At 47.7% G+C, this 22,567-nt stretch overlaps 1 protein-coding gene across 2 annotated transcripts in view; it reads left to right on the top strand.

The window, feature by feature from the left end:
• Nucleotides 1-22,567, top strand: part of EPHB1 (EPH receptor B1) — a 418,928-nt gene that overhangs the window by 309,876 nt on the left and 86,485 nt on the right. For both annotated transcript variants that reach the window (XM_059390963.1, XM_059390964.1), the window contains exon 6: nt 17,008-17,132. In XM_059390963.1, the coding sequence (XP_059246946.1) occupies nt 17,008-17,132 (125 nt within the window). The remainder of the gene's footprint in view (nt 1-17,007; nt 17,133-22,567) is intronic.

Genomic DNA, 22,567 nt, shown 5'->3' on the forward strand with positions numbered 1-22,567 from the left:
TTTTCTTTTTTTCTGTTTTAAAAATTATTTATTTATTCGAGAGAGAGAAAGCAAGGGAGAGCATGAGCAGGGGGGAGGGGCAGAGGGAGAAGCCGGCTCCCTGCTGAGCAGAGAGCCCCATGCCGGACTCTATCCCAGGACCCTGGGATCATGACCTGAGCTGAAGACAGATGCTTCACTGACCGAGCCACTCAGGCGCCCCACCTTGCTCACCACTTGGGTCCAGTGCAGCAGAGGTAGAGTGAGGGACCCTGCTGTTGGACCCCCTCTCTGCTCTTCACAGGACTCGTGCAAGTTCACTGAACTGCCATGATCCCTTCTATCTCAACTGTCACATGGGAGTAATGAACCCTTCTTCCTAGAGCTGTTGTGACAAGCAAATGAGATGGGACAAAAAGTCCCTTTGTGAACCAGGCTACGGACGAAGGGATGAGCCTCATTTCTGAGCCAGACAGCAGTTTGCTGTACTCTCTACCAAAGCTGTTTCCTTCCGAGGCCCCTCCATCACTTTGTTTGGGACCGATGTCATCCCCATCAGATAAATGACAGGGATTGGTTTGTCCATTCTCCAAGGGAGGAGTGGGTACCAGAAGGGCTTAGCGGCAAAGTCCCCGGGAGTTGATGAGGGCACTGGAACCAGAGCTATGGACCTGTGCCAGGCTGACCTTGCCGCTCAGAGGAGCCCGTCCGTCTTTCCTCCTCGTGTGTCTAGAGAAGCAGCACTTGCCCTCTTACTTTTATGAACACATCAGCCTTACTTATATCTGACATGTATATTACCCCCGGTCCACGTGTGACCCACTGTGCCTACTGCATGTGGGATGTTAACATATTCACTGTGCCCACAGACACAATCCATAACTTAATTTTGTTTCAAAGATACTGCATTACTTCCATTAATGGTCATAAGCCCCTATAGTTTGTCCATTTTTAAGGTGTTATTGAAGCTCCTAGACAATTAAAGTCACTCAGAGATGCTACTTTTCCTACAAAAGAATTACCTAGACCACCAATTCTTCTGAACACATCACCTAATTTGCATCATTCCTTGGTTAAATATAGTATTTGCATGCATAAAGAATAATCTTTGAATATGAAAAGGAATTTTATGATATTGCAATATATCGAGCTCTTTGGAGGAAAGATATTATGTAAATCTCAAAATTAAATATTAAAACAATATTACAGTGCTGCCTGTAGAAATTTGGAGTGTTAAGATCCATATGCTGAAACCAGTTCATTTTTAGGGGCTGGTCTCATTGGAAATTAGCAGGCGAAATTTGCTCCGAAGTAGAGAAAAGATTGAGTCAGAACTTTAAAAAGACTGGAATGACTTTAAGAAAACTTTCATTCAAATTAATAAAAAAGAGTTTAAAAACCTTTAAGTAAATGAAATTTTCACTGTCCTTAATTCAATTTCATAGTTAATTTCATTGCTTTCTTCCCACTGTTAACTCTAAAAAGGTTGTTTTTATTGTTTCTTAAGCCCTGACACTGAAAAGGAAATTTTAAGTGGTCTCAGAAAGGTCCGGACCATATTTGCCAACCGCGGTGTGTTGTGTGTTGAGCTGAGTAGGTCAGCAGGTGACACTGTACTTAATCAAAGTCCTGGCTTCCACCCTCCTCAACCTTGGGGCTCTCCACGAGATGGTGAGCTCTAGGGGAAATCAGCCTTTCTCACTTACCCCAGCTTCAGGAGGGAGGGACCACACCATGCTAGGCACAGGGAACCTTGAGAAGTACTTGCCAGGATCCTTCAGTCCCTACATCGGAGTTAGTACAGAGATGTTTCTCTGGGGTGGTGATAGCTGGCCGACCAGGTATCTCCCTCCCCTAAAAGGAAAAACTGAAAAGAAAAAAACAGAACAAAACAAAAACTGAAAGGAAAACTGAAGGGAACAATCTTTGGACGATGCCAGCAGCCCCAATCCACTCAGAGGAGCACAGTGAGATTCAGCCGTACTCAAAGGGGTTTATTTATTTAGTTAAGCACTCTAACTTTGGGAATGTATTCATTCATCTAACACAGTCTTTGTGACTGCTTTCCACAGCCTGACTCATGGGTTCCTGCTTCTAGGGGCTCCCGTCTGTTCTCTTTCTCAACAAATATTTATTGAGGCTTTCTGTGCATCATGCGCTGCTCGAAGCACCAGGAACACAGGAGCAAACAACACAGACACAAATCTGTGCCTTGCGGAGCTCACATTCTGGTCCACAGCACTCACTGGGACTGGGGTCACAGGCCCAGACAAGTCACAAGGGAGCAGACAACTAGCGGGGAAGCAACACTAGGGGCCCGTCAGCTGGGCTCTTGGTCCCACAGCCTGCTGTGGTGCCAACCTTCACTTTCCGATGGTTAGAAGGTGGTCACATTGAGAGAGAACATCTCAGTCTATAGCGACTAGGCTGAACACTGACAGTGTTGGGTGGTCTATTTTACGACTCAGTAACTGACCAGTTTGGGCTTCTTATGGACAGATATCACCTGCAGGACCATGCAATGCTCGTGTGTGGGTATTCTCCATGTTTCCGGTCCTGGGCAATGCCTGGTGATGCTGCTGACAGCTGGGGAACAGCTGAGAATGCCCTGCCCTGCCTCCCGGCCAGGATGACTGCAAGGCCCCATGCGGCCTGGGGCTCATTTGCTCACTGTACTCCAGCTTGGGCCAGGCACTGCAAGTCCGTGCTTTGTTGAGTGCAAATGGGACAGGCTGCTGGCAGTGAGATTGTAGTATGTTTCTTACCCTGTCCCAAGTCCAAATGACATTGCAATAACCCTCCTCCTAGAGGGAACCTCACGGAGAGAATTTCTAGTTGGATCATGAGCTAGTTGCTGTTCGCCCCATGGCCTTGGCAAAGGAGGCGGGAGGGAGGAGGGGTTCTGGTGATGTGTCTGCCCCGCGCTCCTCCCGCAAATGTCAGCTCCGTGAGCCCCAACAGTAATCTTCAGGACAGCATGCCTGTACCCGTCTTATTGGCTCTTGTTCCCCAGTGTCTAGCTAGATGCCTGAAATAACAGAAGTCAATAAATGTTTATTGAGGGATTAATAAATTATCAAGCAAATGTATGAATGAGAGCCTCAGTCTTTCTTAGACTCAGCTCAGGCGTCTGCATGTGGAGCAGCTTGAGCCCTCTCCATGGTCTTCACTTCATCACACATCTCTGGGCGGGTGCTGGGTTTGGAGTTAAGCCCCAACATTCTTCCAGATGTGGCTGAGACCTGGAACTTCCTGGTGGCACTGTCCTCCCAAAACATGGCCCTCAGAGAGACCCTGTGCTATGAGCCGGGCTGCGGCTCCCCTGTGGGCAAGCCCCAGCTACTGGAGCGAATGCATAGCTGGGGGTGGTTGGGACGGCGTACTGACGCGCTGTCTGTCCACCGGCGTGCCAACTCCGTGCCTGTCATTTTCACAGCGCCAGCCATGTTAAACAGGCGGGAGCACCAGGGGTTTTTGAATGCCGCAATTAACAAAACAGTAATCAAGCTAAGTGTTTAATTTCAGAAAATTAACATCTTCTCTGAGCGGATGTGAAAGAGGGAGAAAAAAAGGCGCATTAAATGTTCTGGGTAAATAAAGGCAACACCAGACCACAAATCTATTCCAGTTCAAAGGAGACTCTTGGCCAACCCTCAGGCCTTGGGATCAGTTTCCTTCTGAGGCCCCAGCTGCAGGACATCGGCGAAAGAATGGAGCCCTAGGATCTTAACATGTGTGTGCCTTTCTTTCCCTCTTTCCTCCCCTCTCCTCTCCGCCCCTCTCTCCCATCCTCACCCCTCCCTCCTGTCCCCTCCTCTCTTCCCTTCCCTTCCCTCTTCTCTTCTCTTCTTTCCTTTCCTTTCAGAACAGAGCAAATGCTTTGTCTGTCCAGAAGAGCTCAAGGGCACAAGACCCCCTGGGAGCCTATCTGCCCCATACAAAATCCTTATTGGTCTCTGAACTGTACTAGTTACAAGGATGATACAATGAGTTCTTGCACGTGCATTAGTTTTTCATGCACATAGGCTGTACTTGTCCTGATAGACTTTATGGCTCCCAGGGGAAAAGACCAGGTCTCACTCCTCCACTAACCCCTGTACGTCAGCACAGTGTCCTCTGCTCTGGCCTTACTTAACATTCATGGTCTTGTGGTGCCTCATAAACCAGCCGGCTGTCTCTTGTTTGTAGGTGCATGTTTGCTTGTGGTGGAGGAAGCTTGGAAGGGGGTGGGTGTGCAGGGCACTGGCTGGGGACAGGACCTCCCGGTGTCTGTTGGCTTATGTGATACCCTGGGAGAGAGTGAGGGCCCAGGACAAGGACTGGAAGGACAAGGGAGACAGCTGTGCCACAGGAACAGGGTGAAGTTTGAGCACAACAAGCAGCCTTGAGGCATGGTGATGAGGTGCCACAATTTGGAAGGGAGGAAAGGCTGTCGGCGGTTGTGGGTGTTGGGCTGAACGTGGCCACAGGTCCTCAGAGAGGGGACTGGAAATGCGGCTTAGGGAACAGCTTTCCTAGGGGGCGTCTCACAGACAGCTGACATGGAGAAGAGAGAAAACAAACCAGGAGAATGAGCGGATGGTTTGCAAATACATTGGAGACATGCCAGGGGCCCCGGAAGTGTTCGGGGACAGTGGCAAGGGGAGGGGGGGATTCAGTTCTGCGCATGTGTGATTTGTGGACATTTGGAGTTCCGGAGTCCAGGTACGACTTCTGCATTTGGGTATTTTCTCCACAACGTGGGAGATGAGCTTGGTTGCGGAGGGTGCACGAAGTACTGGGGTCGGTGGTTCAAAGAGCATGGCAAGTTTGGCAGGGCCGTTGCAGAGAGTGGGGGATGGGATTGAGGAGAGAAATCCCTCATTTCCAGGAAGCGCTGAGGGCTCCTTGGAAGCTGGGGATCACGTGTTTACGAAGCCATCCACCTGCCCTGTTACGTGACCTTCTCAGCAGTGCATGGCTGACCCTGCAGGAAGTTAATCATGGATCTCTCTTGAGATGAGTTTTGCTGGCTGTGTCCTCAGAAAAGATAAAGGCGACTCGTGCCTGAGGGTTAAGGGATTATTGCCATTTAGGTTATTACAAAGATGGAACTGGGCTGGATAATGAGGGATGCCCATAAGGAAGAGGGCTGACGTGTGGGGTGGAAGTCAAGGCCGAGAGGGCTGGTTGAGCCAGCAAGAGTTGCAGGGGCTTGTCAGAGGTTGCTGGGAGGAAGGAGAAGACCTGAGTTTGTGGCTTTGAAAATGGAGCCACTTCAGGTGAAACTGAATCCAGGTGTGCCATGAGAATGGGCAGATGTGGAAGAGTGGTGGGGGTCGGGGAACAGGAAGTGGTTGGACATGGAAGTCATCCACCAAAGGGCAAGTCCTGGGATGGAGCAGACAGAAACCCAGGTCTTCAGTGAGTCAGGAATGGTGGTAAGAGTGAGTACACAGTGCTCCCAATGTGAAGAGCGGCAGCTCTGCCCAGTGACATTTTAACAGAGGGTGCCAGAGAGGGTGAGCCACAGTGTGGAGATGGTGACTGGGAATAAGGAGGGCATAGCCCACTTCCTGACCTTGAGTTGTGCTAGGCATGAAACTGTCCACTGCCACATTTCAGAGGGCTGCAGGGCACAGGTGTCCCCAGGCATCAGAGTCAAGAGAAGGGAGACCCATACAGTTGTGGGGATAGGAGGCCACCCAGGACCCCATGAGCTGGATGCTTCCTTCCTCTGGCCCAGGGCTCCACCCATTTCCACCTGTCTGGATTCCCCTAATCTCCCTGAGGCACTGCCCTCCCCCGTGCCGGGCATCCCCCGGGCTAGAAGCCTGAGTGTAGGAGGAGAGCAGAGATGGCCAGCACCATCATTTCTGTCACTGCTCTCACCTGCTAAGGGCTTAGGGAAGTCACTTCCTCTCTCACCGTCAGTGCTCTAAACCCATAAATTGGAAGAATTAGTAGAAAACTGAATAACCTCAGATGTCCTTTCAAAATTTTATATTCCAATTTCTAGATTTCTAGACAAATAGTTCTCAAATTGAAATGTACATCAGAATCCCTTGAAGGGCTTGTTAAAACACAGATTGCTGAGCCCTTCCCCCACCCCCGAGTTTCTGATCCAGTAGCCTGGAGTGGGGCTCGAGATTCTGGATGTCTCACCAGTTCCCAGGTGATGCTGATCAAGGATCCCGTTTTGAGAACTAGCAGGATCAGTTGGATGTTCCCACCACAGAACGCCTCCACATCAGAGTTAATATCACCCTCTGCTATAAACCTGCATCCCCAGAGCAGCCCCCAGCTCCTACCCTCAGCTGTCTTACCCCTGCCTTTGGCTTGGAATCAGGACCTTTGTGGATGGACCCAGGAAGGAAGCCCCAGTCAGGGATATAGGGCTGACTCAGCCACCTGGGCCTAAGACCCCCACTTTCTCTCCCACTCCTGCTTTTTTGAGCCCAGGGGGAGATTCAGCCAATATTCTACAACAGAATGAAAATGATGCCATCCCCTCAAAGCAGTCCTCTGTCCTTAGCTGACTCCAAGGTAAAGAGGAAGATTGGAAGGGCGTGTCAGGGTCATCTCAAGGCAAGCCCGGAGCAGAAGTCAAGAAGCCAATATCCACAATAGAGGAAAATAATTAGAAAAATAATTAATTCTGCTTTTGTATTCATATCCAGTCTGCAAACTAATTGCTTGTTTGTTTAATCTACTTTGGCCAGAAGTGTTACTGCACCAAAAATATTTAATGAGTCAGGCTTCCTAATGTAAAATTCAAGCATATTTGTGCAATGAAATGAGTTTTCATCATCAGAGGGAGAACCCGTTATGTGAGCAGCACCTTCCTGAAGTTATCTCCCAGAATAGAAATGTCAGAGGAAACACAATTCGTCATTTGCACAATTCATCGTTGTGCAAACTCTTTTTCTTTGTCTTCCGTACTGGTGGGCCTGAAGTCTTTAGCTGACATTTAAATTGAGATTTTTAGGGGCACCTGGGTGGCTCAGTGGGTTAAAGCCTCTGCCTTGTCTCAGGTCGTGATCCCAGGGTTCTCTGCTCAGCAGGGAGCCTGCTTCCCCCCTCTCTCTTTCTGCCTGCCTCTCTGTCTACTTGTGATCTCTCTCTGTCAAATAAATAAATAAAATCTTTAAAACAAAACAAAACCAAATACTCTTTAAAAAAAATAAATCGAGATTTTAGTTTTTTCTGAAGAATGTGTTTCATGTAAGGAAAAGGTAACCCACCACCTCCAACCCCTCACTCCCACTCTTGTCACCCATGCCTTTTAGGAGCACCCATAATTTAATCTGAGGCCTCAAGGGGGCTTTTGGAGGCTTTCCAGAATTTTTGGATCTCTTGGTGAGCTGTTCGGAGTCTGGGCTGGGGACGTAGGAAATAGGACTGGCTTCAGGGCTCTGGGACTCCTGCTTCTGATTCACCCAGAGCAGCTCTGAATTGCGCTGTTTCTCCTTTAAGGCTTCAAGGAAAATTTGGTTGGGAGAAAGGATTCCACAGCACCTAAAAAAGAAGAAAAATTAGAAGGCTACTAATGTTAGGGTAGCATTTCAGCTGAAAGCTTTCAGTGAAGTGAGGATAGCCCTAGCCTCCCAGCTTCTGGCTCTGTGCCGTGTAAAGGCACCCCTGTCCCCGGGCTCCCAGAACTGCTATATTCAGCCCCCCTCTGTATTCCTCCCTGGGAGCAGCCTCCTCAATGCTGTCCTCCGCGTGCTCTGTAGAAGGCAGTTCACACCCTTGCCTCCCCTCCCCACCCCACCCCACCTTCCTCCCCGAAGGGCCACTATCCATGTTAGGTATTGGTACATGATTTTCTGACCCTTTTACCTTCAGTGTCGTTAGAGAAGAGCCTGCAATCATTACAGTAAGGGCACACTTTTATGGAACATCTATTATGTGCTAACACGGTGGGAAGAGGCTAAAGACATGACTTATGCCCTAAAGAGTTCAGTCCAGTGATGGAGAACAGAGATGAGCAACTGGAAAGTTAGATCACAGTGCACTGTCCCAAGGTGGAAATTACAACCGATGAGAGTCACTAAAATAAGGGCTTTGAATTGGGGGGGGGGGTGTGGGACAAGGTGCCCTGGTGGGCGTGGTCAAGCGGGACTAAGGCAGGGCAGCATGTGGCCTGATCTGTGACTCTGAAGGCTACTGGGTCATGAAGAGATGTTTCAGAGATCCTCCAAAGCTGGGTTCTACTGGGACAGGGTGTGTGGAGCAGTTAAAAGAAAGCAATGGGCTCCTCTGGGGGAAATGGGGGGGCAGCCTGGACTGGTCAGGGGCTGCCATGCTGTTAAATGTTAGAAGGGACATTGGGACTTTTTCCAATGGGAAGCCATTGAATATTTTTTTAAAAGATCTATTTATTTTAGAGGGAGAATGAGCGCAAGCACCTTATGGGGTTAGGCAGAGGAGAGAGAGAATCTTAAGCAGACTCCCTGCTGAGCACAGAGCCTGACTAGGGACTTTATCTCAGAATGCTGAGATCATAACCTGAGCCAAAATCATGGGTCAGACCCTTAAATGACTGAGTCACCCAGGCACCCCCCACTGAAGGTTTTTGAGCATCAGAATAACATGCGTGAATCAAGCTTTGGAAAGAGTAATCTGGCTGCTGTATAATGTGACATGAAGAGGCCCAGGAGTGTACAAGGGAGGTGGGACAGGATGTTAGGAGTAAGGAGATACAGGTGACAAGACCATGAGAAAGGCAGGGACAGAGCAAAGAAAGCATCCATGACACCTGGGTTTGAGTCACACTATCAGATGGGTAGGCCATGGCTCATCCCCTCACAGAGTCACAAGGTCCCCCTGTCCTCAAGGACAAGGAACCTATTGTTTACATCCTAGATTACTTCCCAGAAAAACTTTAGGTCATCGTGAGATGTCACAGGAAACAATCTGTCTTCTGGAGCATCCATCATTCCAACCTCTAGGGAACCCTGCTGTGAACCTTCCCCTTCTCCAAGCTCATTCTTCTCCATCATGTCCATCTTGACTGGGTAGACATGTTCATTTATCCCCACAAAGATATTTATCAGATAAATGCCCAGGACTGTCGCTGGGTTGTGCTTTCACATTTACATCAGGAGCTATGCCCAGGCATTGCTTTGCATATGTAAAGAGGAGTGGACCCAGAAGGAGACTGTGAGGTGGTTGCTGAGATCCCATAGCCTAGCAGACTAGATTTAGGTAGAAAGAGCAAGAGGCAGTACAGGGCATATCCACAGAACATTCAAAAAAATCTGTAACACAAGGATCAATACTCCTGTTTTATAGTTGATGAAGTTGAGGCCCAGAGATGTTAAGTGAACTTAGTCCAAGATCGCACAGGAAGCAGACGGCAGAATAGGAACACATGTGTCTCTGTGGCATCTGTAGGGGCCATAGTTCTTCTCTCTTTCTGCCAATTCCTACTGCCCTGGGCTGCGCTCTAGGATCCTGACTATTCCTCACCCTGCCTAGTTTTCCTCATAGCTGGGGTCTGTGGTATACAGATTGTGGGTGGTTAGTCCAAGAATAATTTGGCTGGAAAATGCTATTCTAGAAAGAATAGAAGAAGTTAGCATTACCATGTGATCCAGCCATTTTACAATGAGATATAAACCCAAGAGAAATGCAAACCTAGGTCAGCACAGAAACTTTACATGAATGTTCCTTAGCAGCCTTATTCCCAACAGCCAAAATGTGTAAACAAGCCAAATGTCCGTCAGCTGAGGGATATTCCTCCCAGCAAAAGCATATGCCCAGGAAGGTAGAAGAGATTCCTAAGCCTCAGAGCACACTGTTTGGTGTGGGATAGCAGCATCTCTCTGAGAGGTCGCTGTGACGACCTTCCCTCTGCCACGTACCACGCAGAAGGGCCAGGAAATACTTCCCCCACCTGCCCAGCATGGATTATCGTGAGCAATGCAGATGGGCTCTTTCTATGGGCCTCCTTGGAAAATTCACTTATGAAGGTCCCCCTAAGTAGAGAGGTCATTTATCTTCCAGGAGACTTACAAGGGCTGTCACCTGAGCCAAGGGGAAGGCGACTCAGCCGTGACCCTCACCCCAGCTCCTAAGGCAGGTGAGAAGTGGCCTCAGAGCAAGACTGTTCCTGGTCTGCTTTCTACCTGCAGAAGCATCACTGTTTTCCCTTAAGATGAAATCTGCCAAAACTTGAAACCCAAGTTTCATATTTTTTTTTTTAAAGATTCTGTTTATTTGACAGACAGAGATCACAAGTAGGCAGAGAGGCAGGCAGAGAGAGAAGAAGGGAAGCAGGCTCCCCACCGAGCAGAGACCCGGATGTGGGGCTCGATCCCAGGACCCTGGGATCATGACCTGAGCCGAAGGCAGAGGCTTTAACCCACTGAGCCACCCAGGCACCCCAAGTTTCATATTTTCTATAAACTCTTCAGGCATTTTTCTCCGATAGATCCACTTAATTTTGAATGTATGTGTGTGTTGCTATTGTTTTTTAAAACTGCTTTAAGTACTTTTGATATCTTAAATAAAATAATTTAATACAGTAAACTGTTACATCATTTATTATATCCCCAAATGGATTATGGTTAAAGCTGTTTGAAAGAATTATTTTGACACAAAAATCAATTAAGACATTAGGAAGCAATTTTTAATAAGCAAAGATAATGCATTAGAAGTCAGTAATTGTCCTAGAAAAAAAGCATCAACTCATTCTCATATTTTGGGATTTGAGGTGCTTAATTGTTGGGGGGGTGGAAATGCCTGTATTAAATAAGGAAAACAAAATGAATGAGAGGAAGACTTTGGATATGACTGAGTCAGTAACTAAATGAAAGGGTCTAGGAAGGTCACAAACATAAAATACATGGTCCAGGTGAACCGGAGGAAGGACAGCAATGGTTCCACACACAAAGACTCAAGGTTTGGATTCTGGGTTGACTCTGGGATAGATACACGCCCCCCCTCCCAGACCACAAACACTACTGAAGCCTTCCTTACAAATGGAGGGCTGGCCAAGGCCATGGGCAGCGATGACCTGTGACCAGTGTGGGCCCCTGTTTGCCCTGTGTCACCTGTGAGTTCTTTCATAACTTGCAGTCGAGGCCGTCCTGTCTCGGCAATTTATCCACATCTCATTTGTCAGCTCAGGCGAGAACATTCTGCACACTTTCTCTGCTGTATGTGATATGCTATCTTGGATCTGCCTGCTTCAAAAGCAATTTGGGAGTATGATCTCCCCAAAGTCTTCCTTGGCGAAAAAGAGACAGTGACTCACTGACTCAGCCTGTCTTTGCATTTTCTCCTTCCCTGAGCCCCTTGACCAGTGGAGTTTAAGTCTCTTGCTGCTTCTGACACATCTAAAGGGCCTCTTATTACTGGCAGTAGCTTCCCTTATCAGGCACTCCTGGTGCCGGTTCTTTTTTGAACCCAGCTAATTTTGTCTGGGTGCTTGACACAACACTGTGCATTGCCTCCCCCTCTTCTTTTTGCATCCTGATTTCTTATCAGGTCCAGCCTCTGTATTGTGCTAAGAAGGAGTACAGGGCAATTTTGATCATATTTGGGGCTTTGGAGCATCTCCTCTTTAGGAACCTTCTCGAGCCTTCAGTGCCCTTTTCCCCCAAATAACCCCTAAGCTAATTCTTATTAATTCTAAAAGAAGTCCCATATTTATTTCTCTGCTAAATTTTAATAGTTTTATGAGCTCTTTATTTTCATTTTCTTCTCTCCGTAGAATGTTCAATTTAGTCAAAAGTGCTCTTGTGAGGGAGAGACTCTTTCAAGCATTCAGTAAAACCATTTCTTCATCTGAGGAGGCAAGTTTATGGAGAAAAGACAACAGGCCAAGACTTCCTGTTGAAACCAGCATATTCGGGTTCGTGGGGCTGCTGCTTTGAGTTTATCTTCCCAATCCTCTTTCGTCTGCCTAATTTTGCCAGAAGAAGGTGGTGTTTGTATGGATATCTGAACTCATTTTTTATTTTTTGTTTTGTAAGAATGTTTCATAACACGTAAAACACCAGATTTAGAGATGGCATTTGCACTTGGAGAAGGAAAATAAATCCATATTTGTCACCCCAAAAAACCAGATTGGTGATGACCCATGTCAGAGTACCAAATGTAGGCTGCCCTTGGTTTTCAGGGAGGAAGAGGAATACTCTCCCATTACCCTCCCACGTGTTAAATCCCATCGCAATGAAAACATAAGACATTTAGAGTGACCTGTGTGAGGATAAACAGCCCGCAAGGGGGTCTGGGAACATTGTCATCACCATAAATCTGAGCAGTGTGGGCAGTGGTGACCCTTACCCTCTGGTAGCTTCTTCTTGGTCCACATACCGACTGGCTGCAGAGGTCTTTGCCATCCGTGGAACGGGGACTTTCTTCTCGGATTTGGCTCTGGATTGCTTCTGGATCACCTGCCCCATGATTACCTCTTTACCACCTAACCACAGCTAGATGCCAGGGATCTTCAGGACAGGGCTGTGACTTTTTTTTTTTTTTTTTTTTAACTCATCCTTCTGTCCCCAGTGACTAGAGTGGGGGCTTGGCACAGTGGTTGGCAAATATGTTGAGTCTTGAATGGTGGTTTTCCAGGGATTAGAGGCCAAGGAAAGAACCAAGTCCATCAAATCCTCAGGCCACTAGGTTAATCTTTCCAATTTCTAATCTATGGTGCTTTAGCTCTCAAGGCAGAGGAGGATACCTATATGGCATTGATGTGGTTGGCAACACATTAAATCGTGTGTCCACGTGGGCTGTGGGCAGCATGGAGCTGGGCAGCAAGTGTGGCAGGGGTGGAGGAAGCGGGTGTCCCCAAACCGCCTGTGTTGATGCCCCACCAGGATCCCCTTGTAATCTGGCCTGACTCCAGACACTGTGGCAACTCCTCCTCTCCCTGGCTCTGCCCAGTGCCCTTGAGGTCAGGAATGCCAGCCATGAGCCATCCCCACTTAAGCATCCAGCCTGTTGCTAACTCCAAGCTCAGTTCCTGGTTTCCTATTACATAACTTCGCGGTTTCATTTCACACGTTCCCTCCTCCTGAGGACACTCCTTGCCACTTGACTTCTAGGTAATCCCACTCCCCTGCTTCCTGCCATCTCATTGGCTTTGCCTACTCCGGGTCCTCGGCTATTTCTCCTCCTCTCCTGAATCGTAGATCATATATTCTCTTCTCATTCCCGCGAGGGCCTCTGTCTATCCTGCAGCTTTCGGCATCTCTGAAATACTGATGGCTTAACACCACTGTCTCCAGTCTGGACCTCCTATCTGTGCATCTGCCTGCGCAGAAGCTTCTTTTTTTTTTTTTTAGATTTTTATTTATTTATTTGACAGAGAGAGAGATCACAAATAGGCAGAGAGGCAGGCAGAGAGAGAGGAGGAAGCAGGCTCCCTGTTGAGCAGAAAGCCTGATACAGGGCTTGATCCCAAGAACCTGAGATCATGACCTGAGCTGACGGCAGAGGCCCAACCCACTGAGCCACCCAGGCGCCCTTGCGCAGAAGCTTCTACTCTGTCTTGCCACATCTCAGTTCACGGCAGCCCCACTCTTCCAGTTACTCAGGCTAAACACCTTGGAGTCATCTGGGCTCTTCCATTTCTTCCCCACCCCACATCCAGTGAGAGGTGCTAAATCTATTCAGAATCTGACCACCCCCATTCTCACCCCCTCCACTGCTCCGAACCTGGTCCGAGTAGCCACAGGCTTGCAGCCGGATCGTTGCAATTGTGTGAAGCTAGAGCTTTCAGCCTTGGCACGGCCCCTGCATTCTATTTGCAGTGCAGCCCAGGGTGAGGCTGTTAACGCACAGGTCAGATGGTGTCACTCCTTGGCCCACCACCCTCCCGTGGCCCTCCATCTCACTCGGGGTAGGAGCCATTGTCTGCAGCCTCATCTCAGCTCTAGTCCCACTGGCTCTTGGCTGCTCATCTGGAACACTGGGCTACTCCCAGGTTAGAACTGTGACCCTGGCCTTTCCCTCTCACAGGCTGTTCTCCCAGGTGTGTGCGTGTCTGCCCCCCTCCTCCCACCCCATGCTTCCACATCGACTTCTCAGGCAAGGCCTTGCTGACCCAGTGGTTTGGAACTACAGCCTTCTCCCAGCTGGCCTCCTATACTCTGGCATTCTCTGTAACCCTCTCCCCTGCTCCACTGGTTCCCTTGTTACTATTTTAAAATCCCTTGTGATTGGTCAATTCCATCTGGCCTCTGAATCTCTCCACTAGAAAATAAACTCCATGAGGGCAGGGAATTTTTTTTTTTCATTCACTGTGGAATCTCTAGAACCCAGAACGGTGCCTGGCGCGTGGCAGATGCTCCGTGAACATTTGTTTAATGACTTCATTAATGGATCTGGATCATGATGCTAAGTTAGGAGGAAGAGAAGGTGCCTTTGATGGTTGAATCAGGATCAAAAATTCTTTCAGTTTACCAGATTCATAGGCCAAATATAGCCCCATAAAGGTAAAAACATACATGTAGATCCCTGTAGTCAGAGCCAGAAGCTTACTCTACAAACAAAAGAAGAGGAACGCACCATGAGGAAACCTAAAGCTTAGATTTGACAGTAATTTCAGAATCAAATGGCAGGGGCATTTTAAAAAAAATTTTTTTATTTAACTTTTAAATTTTTAAATAAATATATAATGTATTTTTATCCCCAGGGGTACAGGTCCGTGAATCGTCAGGTTTACACATTTCACAGCACTCACCATAGCACAAACTTTCCCCAGTGTCCATATCCCCACCACCCTCTCCCATCCCCCCTCCCCCCAGCAACCCTCAGTCTGTTTTTTGAGATTGAGTCTTTTATGGTTTGAGTAACATGTTTTTGATGCAAAAAAACAACAACAAAAAACAAAACAAAACAAAACAAAACAACTTGATGGTCCCATTAACAGATGTATAATACACAGATTATGGGAGATGGTAGGTTTGCCCTAATAATCTTTGCTGCTTAAACAGCAGTGGGAGAATTGAATTTACCTCTGGGCCACATGCCTAAAAAGACAATATGAGCCCCATTTGGACAAGAGCCACCTCGGGTAACTACATGTCATGGGAGAAATGTTCACAGTATCTGGCCATTCTTTTCAGCAGGAAAAACTCAGGGGAGACCTAACTAGTTTCTTTAGCTATTTGACAAGCCATTCCGTGGAAGAAGGAGCATTCACTATTACTTTAGTCAGTGGAACTGAGACTGTTGAGAAGAAGACGAATTTAAGATAAGGATAGGAAGACACGCAAATTGGTGAGAGCTACCCAAGTATGAAGCCACAGCTCCCAGAGGCAGTGAGCAACCCGTCCCTGGAGACACAGCAGGGCCCAGCAGAGAATCCTTAATAGGGGGATTCAGGACTGCATAAAATCAGGTCCTCCATGAAGCAGACATCAAGATGGGATTAGAGGTGCCAGAGATTGGGGAAATGGGAGGGGAGGCCAGAGGAAGCCAGGAGAGCCATCAGATCACAATGAAGGGGAGAGGGCAGGAAAGAGGACTGGATGGGAAGACTTTGACCACCACGCTGTATAAAGAAGAATCGGTGAGTCCGATGGGGAGTCTTTGGGGGAAAGCTGCCCAACAGAAGGGTTAGGAATTGGTCTTTGGAAGCATCCTCACTGCTCTCAGTCAATGGCTGGAAGCAGCCTATGGAGGGTGGGGCTCTAAGTGGCTTCCGAGGGCAGCAGCCGGGGCCATGAGTCGGCTATACTCCCAAGGGTGGGAGCTCTTGCAAGTGTGTTTTGGGGGCCCTTAATGGGAACTGTGCAGGGTCCTGGGTGGACTCCATTATTCTAAGCCCTCCTAACACCACGTATCACCCTGTGCTCTCCTGGGGCTTCCAGGACTGTGAGCATCTTCGTGACAAGAACTCAGCATCCCTACCCCTGGCCTGGGGGCCAGCATGTCCTCGGTACTCCCTGAGAGCCCAGCAAGCCGAGAGCAGAGAGCAAAGTGACCCCCACGCCCAGACCCGTAGCCATGCTCTAGACGGGAATCCCTTCATTTAAAGTGAGGCTAGTAAGTGTCGCTCCGCCACAGTCCCCCGAGAAACCCGTGTGGAGTGGGGTTTGCGTGAGGATACGACCTTCCTATCGCTGCAGAAGTGCCAGGACTAAACGGAACAGCCCCTGAGCAGAGCGCAGTTGGAAGCCTCATCCATTACCTGCCTCTTCCCCTAGAAAGACAACCCTCATTTGTTATTTCCAGACTGTTTTCATTTTACTTACAGCGTGTGAAAAGTGTCGAATTGGGAAATAAATAATATTTTTTTCCGAACAGAGGTTTTGGAATCACTTCACAGATTTTGGAATTATTATCCTGTTTCCAAATGTTTGGTTTGTGTATCATTTCTTCATTTATATTTGTGAGCTCTCTGTTGCAAATGCCCTCATTTGGAAAACTCTGACAGAAGTCTGAATGAATTTGGCTGTTTGTCTGTGTTCATGTCTCATTGAGACATGCCTCCTCCCTGTATTTTGAAGTGCAGCAAAATCTTGCATGCAGTTTGGGAAAGAGGTATTTGCTAGAACATTCCTTTCCATTGCAGTAGTTCTGCAGTGACCAGTTCTTCTCTCATTAACATCCCTGTCTCCAGGTTCTCCTCTCTACAATAGCTCTTCCCGTTAACAGGAAATTAAGATTCCTTCTCCACCTTCTGTTCAGAAACTCCCTTGTCCCTCTTGTCCCACTGTCGGAAGCCTAGAATTGCCCTGGTTTTCAGCCCCCTCCCTAAATGGCTCCAGCTTCCCCAGGCCACACTGTTTTCATGGGATTCCTCTAGCCATCTCCTTTGGGTCAAGCCTTTCTCCTCCCTGCACAAAAAATACTGTGCCCGTTCCAGCCCCGCCCCCATGTATGCTCCCAGTCCTAAAGTATCACCTTTTCTCTCCTTTGTTATCCGTACTCTGTTAGGCAAAACCCACAGGGAGCTCAGCTGGTGAGAAAGAAAGGGGAGGTTTGAACCCAGAGATACTTCTTTCCTCATTTATCTCTGAAAGACCACACTTGTCATCTAACTGAGGGTCTGTTCACCTGCCCTGTCTTCTCCTCTCTCCACAGCCCCTTCCACTGTTCCCATCATGCACCAAGTCAGTGCCACCATGAGGAGCATCACCTTGTCATGGCCACAGCCAGAGCAGCCCAACGGCATCATCCTGGACTATGAGATCCGGTACTATGAGAAGGTGAGGTCTGCTGCCATTCAGTGGAGGGTGGTCCGCGTAGGGCACAGGTGGGCAGGCTAGAGGAAGTCCTGAGGGAAGGAGGATTCTGCTGATGGAGGCCAGAAGCTCCTTGGGAGGGTTTGTTGGGTCTTCCTTGGCAAAACTCCCCAAAGTCTAGACACTGTCCGTGCCATTCTCTCAGGAGAGAATCTTCTGCTGTCTAAATGGCTGCAGTCTACCCTACTATCTAAATGGCTCAGTGGGCTGGTAGGGCCAGAACTAACTCCATTTTCCCAGGCGTGTGTTTGCTGTACTGACACAGATGCCACAACACTGCCACGTGTCCCCGAAACTTCCCAAGATTTTGTAATTTTGCAGACCAGTGTTTTCCAAAGTGTTGGACCGTGTTCTTCCGATATAAGTTTGTTTATTTATAAATGCTTGTAACGCCGTGCTAGTATATTTATAGAGATTAAAACATGTAAACGGAAATGTAAAAGGATGAGCTAGAAATTATTAGAAATAGAAATTTCTGTGTTATCTACTGACTGTTCTTTAGCAGCTGTTCCTGGGACCCACAGCAGGGTACACACTGCCAAGAGGAGGGAAATGGTGCCCTGTGGAGCAGGCCCCCTTGGTCTCTGTGGGGGAGGCACCATGTTAAACTGTACCATTTGCAAAATCCCAGGAAAACACTGACCCAACACACTGTTTCTGAAAACACCAGATTTATTTCCTTGTTCTGCAAGCATTTATCGAGTGCCTGCTATTTGGCATGTACCATTTGTGATATATTGATGATCTAAACAAAGATTCCTGCCCTCCTGGGGCTTACGTTCTGATGGAAGGAGACAGAAAATGAACACAATAAATAAGGATACCATAGGGTATGTTAGAAAATGAGCCATGCAAAGGAAAATAGAAAAAGCAGAGAACCGCAAATGTGATCAAGAGGGTCAGGATTGGGGGAGGAGCAGGTTGTAGAATTAAATAGAATGGTAAAGGGAGGCCTTTTAGAGCAGGTAGGTTTCAGGTAAAGACTTGAAAGAGGTGAGGTTATTGTGAAATGGGGGAGAGAGGGGCAGATGCCTATGCAAAGGCCCTGAGGCAAGGTCATGACTAGTGACTCTAGGAGTAGGAAGAAGACCAGCATGACTGGAGTGGTACAAGCGATGGGAAAGTAGCAGACAGGTGAGAGAGATAACCAAAGGAGGTGACCATTTGGGACCTTAGAACTTCAGCTCTCCCGCTGAGATGGACTCTGTAGCAGGGTTAGGGGCTGAGGACAGACAAAATCTGACTTCTATTTTAAGAGGATCATTCAGCCATCCCATTAAAAACCAACCTGCTAGATTACAATCAGCCAGAACAAGGATGATGGGGTGGAACGAGGATCCACTGGGATGGGAAGAGAGGACCAGGGAAACAGTAAATTTCAGATACAGAAACCAAAGACAGAGCAGCTGGATTTCTAGCAGGTTGGAGTTCAGACTTGGGAAGGTTTGTGCCCGGCCTGATAGAAAGATGTCCTTGATCATTTACCTAAAAGGGGACTTGCTGTGGTAGAGCATGATTGAGGTAAAGGAAGGGACAGAAACTTAACTCGATGTCTAAAACACCTCTGAGAGGGGAGCAGGAAGCTAGAGGTCCATGTTTTCAGTCCAGGAGAGAGGACCAGCTTGGGAAAATCCATCTGGAATTTATGTGTCAGCACATAAACGGTATGAAAGCCCCAAGGCTGGCAGAATCACCCAGGGGACAGTGGAAATCGGAAGACAATCAGGGATGGAGACCGGCAGCCCTCTGGCATGGAGGTTGTGTTGAACAATGGAACATGACTGCCTTGGGAAACAGGACCCTAGTTTCCGGTGCCCTCTGTAGCTAACCAGCCATGCAGCCATGCTTCAATTACTAAGACACACTAGGTCACAGTTTTCACATCCATAAAATGGGAGCAGTTTACGTCCCCAAAAGTGGAGGGCCAGATGGATCTCTAATCTAGTCTGTAAGGAGATACGCCCTTTGGCCCTTTCAGCAGAACCTATGAACAAGGTGAGAATTAGGGAGCATTCTGTTCCATTTAGAGAACATCAGGGTTTCTAGACAGTAGATTCAGATAATTCAGTGAATCGGGGGTAATCTAAACCATCTGGATTTGTAAGCAGCTTTGAACTTTGGGCCCTCGTTTGCTAGGTATCTTCTATCATTTACTAAAGTACATGTTGGGTTTCCACAAGATTTTGGACCAATCTGTTTGGACCAATTAATTGTCCACACAGTCTCATTTCATCATCAAAGTCGACCTAAGAGTTCAGTAGGGAATCTCGTGTGACCAATATATGATGCAATGTCAGAATCACCAACAAGATGCCAAGGGCCGACTTCCCACACACACTTGAACTGGAGCCTTAGAAGATCATCTCAGAAAAATCACAGGAATTTCTCCCTAGTCTGCCCCTATCTGGTACCAGAAGCTTTGTAAACATTACCTACTTTTCTCCTCACTACCCAGTGTGGTAAATATTTGTATCATTGTTACGGGGAAAGGAACCACTGCACAAAGAAGTTCAAAGCAAAACAAAACTTGCTGTCAAACACACAGGTAGGAAGTGAGCCTAGAGCCAGGTGTGGCAAGTGGCGGGGCTGGAGAGGGGCTGAATACATGGGAGCCACCTGCCCTCCACCTTGTCCACGGGCCAAGGGCATCCACCTCAGGATGGAGGTGGGCTTTGTGACAGGTGCCTGCTTGGGTCCTGGGGCTCCTCACTCCCCAGCCCACACCCCAGCTCCTCAGCTACTTTTCCCTTTACATGCACACTTCCTCTTTTGAAACACTGTAATTAACTTCAACTTCTGATGCTATGAAGGAAGCTTAGTCTCCCATTTCAGACCACGTCCCTACTTCTCAGTAATTTATACTAATCATTAACAGACACACGGGCACAGCAGCTCCATGCCTGAGGCACCTTCCACACCTCAGTGAAGCGTATTATAGTCCTCACTCCAGAGGATGCAATGCTTTCCTTGGGAATGCGGAAGATTCTTTGGCCAAGCATTGGTTACTGTTCAGTATGTTTCTATGGAACTCTGTCTAGACTTCACTTACAAAGTGCTGGACTGTAAGATCTGTTCCATTGCCTAGACCATTTCTAATGCAAAGAAAGAAAAAGACACTGTCCTACGAGGGTATTTTGAAATAACCACAGTGATCACAATTCACCATACATTGAGTACCTATTATGTGCCAGATATACACAGATCCATGAACTCTGAGACCTAAAAGAAATAAAAGAAAGATGCTTGCAAGCCAGGTATAACCAATTTATAGATGATGGCACTAAGTCCCAGGAAGGTCCAATGACTTGCCCACCACCACAAAGAACCAGAACTACGGACGTTCTTATTATATTCCGGTGGCGCAAACTTCTGAGCTCAGTGTTGAACTGGATAATAATTCTGCTGATGCCGAGGATCTCAAAATGAACGTGGCCTCTGAAATATGAGAGCGCATCTTCATTTTAAATGCAGATACTTCTAAGCAGAATGATCTGCCTCCATGCCCCACGAGGCCAGTGAATTCTGTCTTAGAAGATGCAAACACAGGAGAACTCAGTCTGGTAGACATCCTGGGTTCAATCCAAAGAAACAAAACCACTATGCCTCCATTCTGTGCAGCTTCTACTAAGCCAAGAGTCAGCAGAGTTTTTGCGTAAAGGACCAGAGAAGAAATATTTAAGTTGGTGGCCACACGGTCTCTGTCCCGACTACTCAACTTGCCTTCATAGAAGAAAAACAGCCGTACACAATAGATCAGAAGACAGACACGGCTGGGTTCCAATAAAACTTTATTTACAAAAACCAGGAGCTGGCCATGGACCATAGTGTTCCAAGCCCTGAAAACCCTCCCTGGGTCTCCTACCTCACGCCACCCTCTCGATCCGTGCTTGGCACACCTCTCCATTTCAACTCTATGAATAGAATCAATGAGGCTTTGGCCTCCTCCAACAGCTCATTAATAGAGAGCTCAGATGCCGTCGAGCTGATGACACTCCCAGAGCCTCTCCATGTTCATCTCCTTCCCATTTTAATATGCTCCCATTCATCATTCTCTCTTGTTTACTGTCTTGTAGCACTTTTCACTCCTGGTGTCAGGGCTTGTAGGCAAACCATGGGAGGGGCAGCCACACCTGCTCTCAGCTGTCTCCGTGATTAAGCGTTCAGACGTTTACTTGCTCTTCATAATAACTGTCTGGGCTGGAATGGGTTGGGTGAGGCCTTGGGACTTTCTGCCCTTCATATTTTTGGATCATTTTCTCCTAGAAGCCCTTTCAGATCTTGGCAATATCTTGTGCTCGATCGATGGGTCCCAATAACCGGTGTGAAGTATGGTGTTTATTCATTCATTTAGCACAGAATCCTTGAGCACTCTGGCAGTTTGGCGTCAGCCCTGTCCTACGTGTCGGGGACGGGCGCCATGGTCTGTGCCCTCAACAGCTAGTCTCCTCCTCGTACATGCTTACAAAATCAATCATGACACCATATTAAAAAATAAAAATAAAAAGGCAAGCAACTGTGCTCTTCACTCTCACTCATTTGTCTAAGGTTGATTAATGGTGTTGGAGGGAACAAGGACGACTCATTTTAATCACTGAACTTCTTGAAGAATGTGTGGGCTATAAAGTGATTCTGGGGTAATGTTTTTGTCCTCACAATCCTAAGACAAATACACCAAGAAGCAGTTTTCAGGAAAAGAGTGGACTGGTCAGTGTTTTGATTCTTTCAAGCGGCGTCTAATTCCACAGATTCCAGCAAAACCAGAGAATCCAGACAGCTGCCTGCTACCTGGATTTTGTAACAATGGCATTTTATCCTAATTTGCAAGGTGGTAAGGTGCTTTTTGTAACTTCGGGTCACAGATCTCCAGTGTGTTGAGATAGTAATGACCAGAGCTCTGGATGCTATTCCTTCTGTAGAGGACGGCCTTCTTTCTGCCAGATCGCTGTCAGCCTCCTTATCAGCCTGATGGGTGACCCTCTGCTGTTCCCCCAAAGTTCCCCAAGCCGCCTTCTGCCAAGTCACTCCGTCACTACTACTGTCGGCATCTGCTCATTTGCCCCAAGGAAAGGGGCCATGCCTCGGTCTCCGCAGCCTGTGTGTAGTTCCCCGCACATGGTAGTGTGTCATGAATGCAGCTACCTGGCCCGAAGATTGAGTGAATACACATGAGGTCACCCTCGTCTTTATATTTTTAAAACAATGGCATTTAAAAAAAATCATCACACTATATTCTTTTGTCCTGGGTCAATTTCCCAAACGTCTGTGGCTTGTCTGAGCATATAGCTTACGCACCTCTTACCATCAGCTTTCCCTGCATTTGTCGCCATGCCTCTCCAACCGTTGTGCCGAGAACTCATCAGGGAGCCCCAGATGTGCACACAGGGCTTGGGAGCTTTCCT

Source organism: Mustela nigripes, chromosome 2, assembly GCF_022355385.1.
Source record: "Mustela nigripes isolate SB6536 chromosome 2, MUSNIG.SB6536, whole genome shotgun sequence".
Lineage (NCBI taxonomy): Eukaryota > Metazoa > Chordata > Mammalia > Carnivora > Mustelidae > Mustela > Mustela nigripes.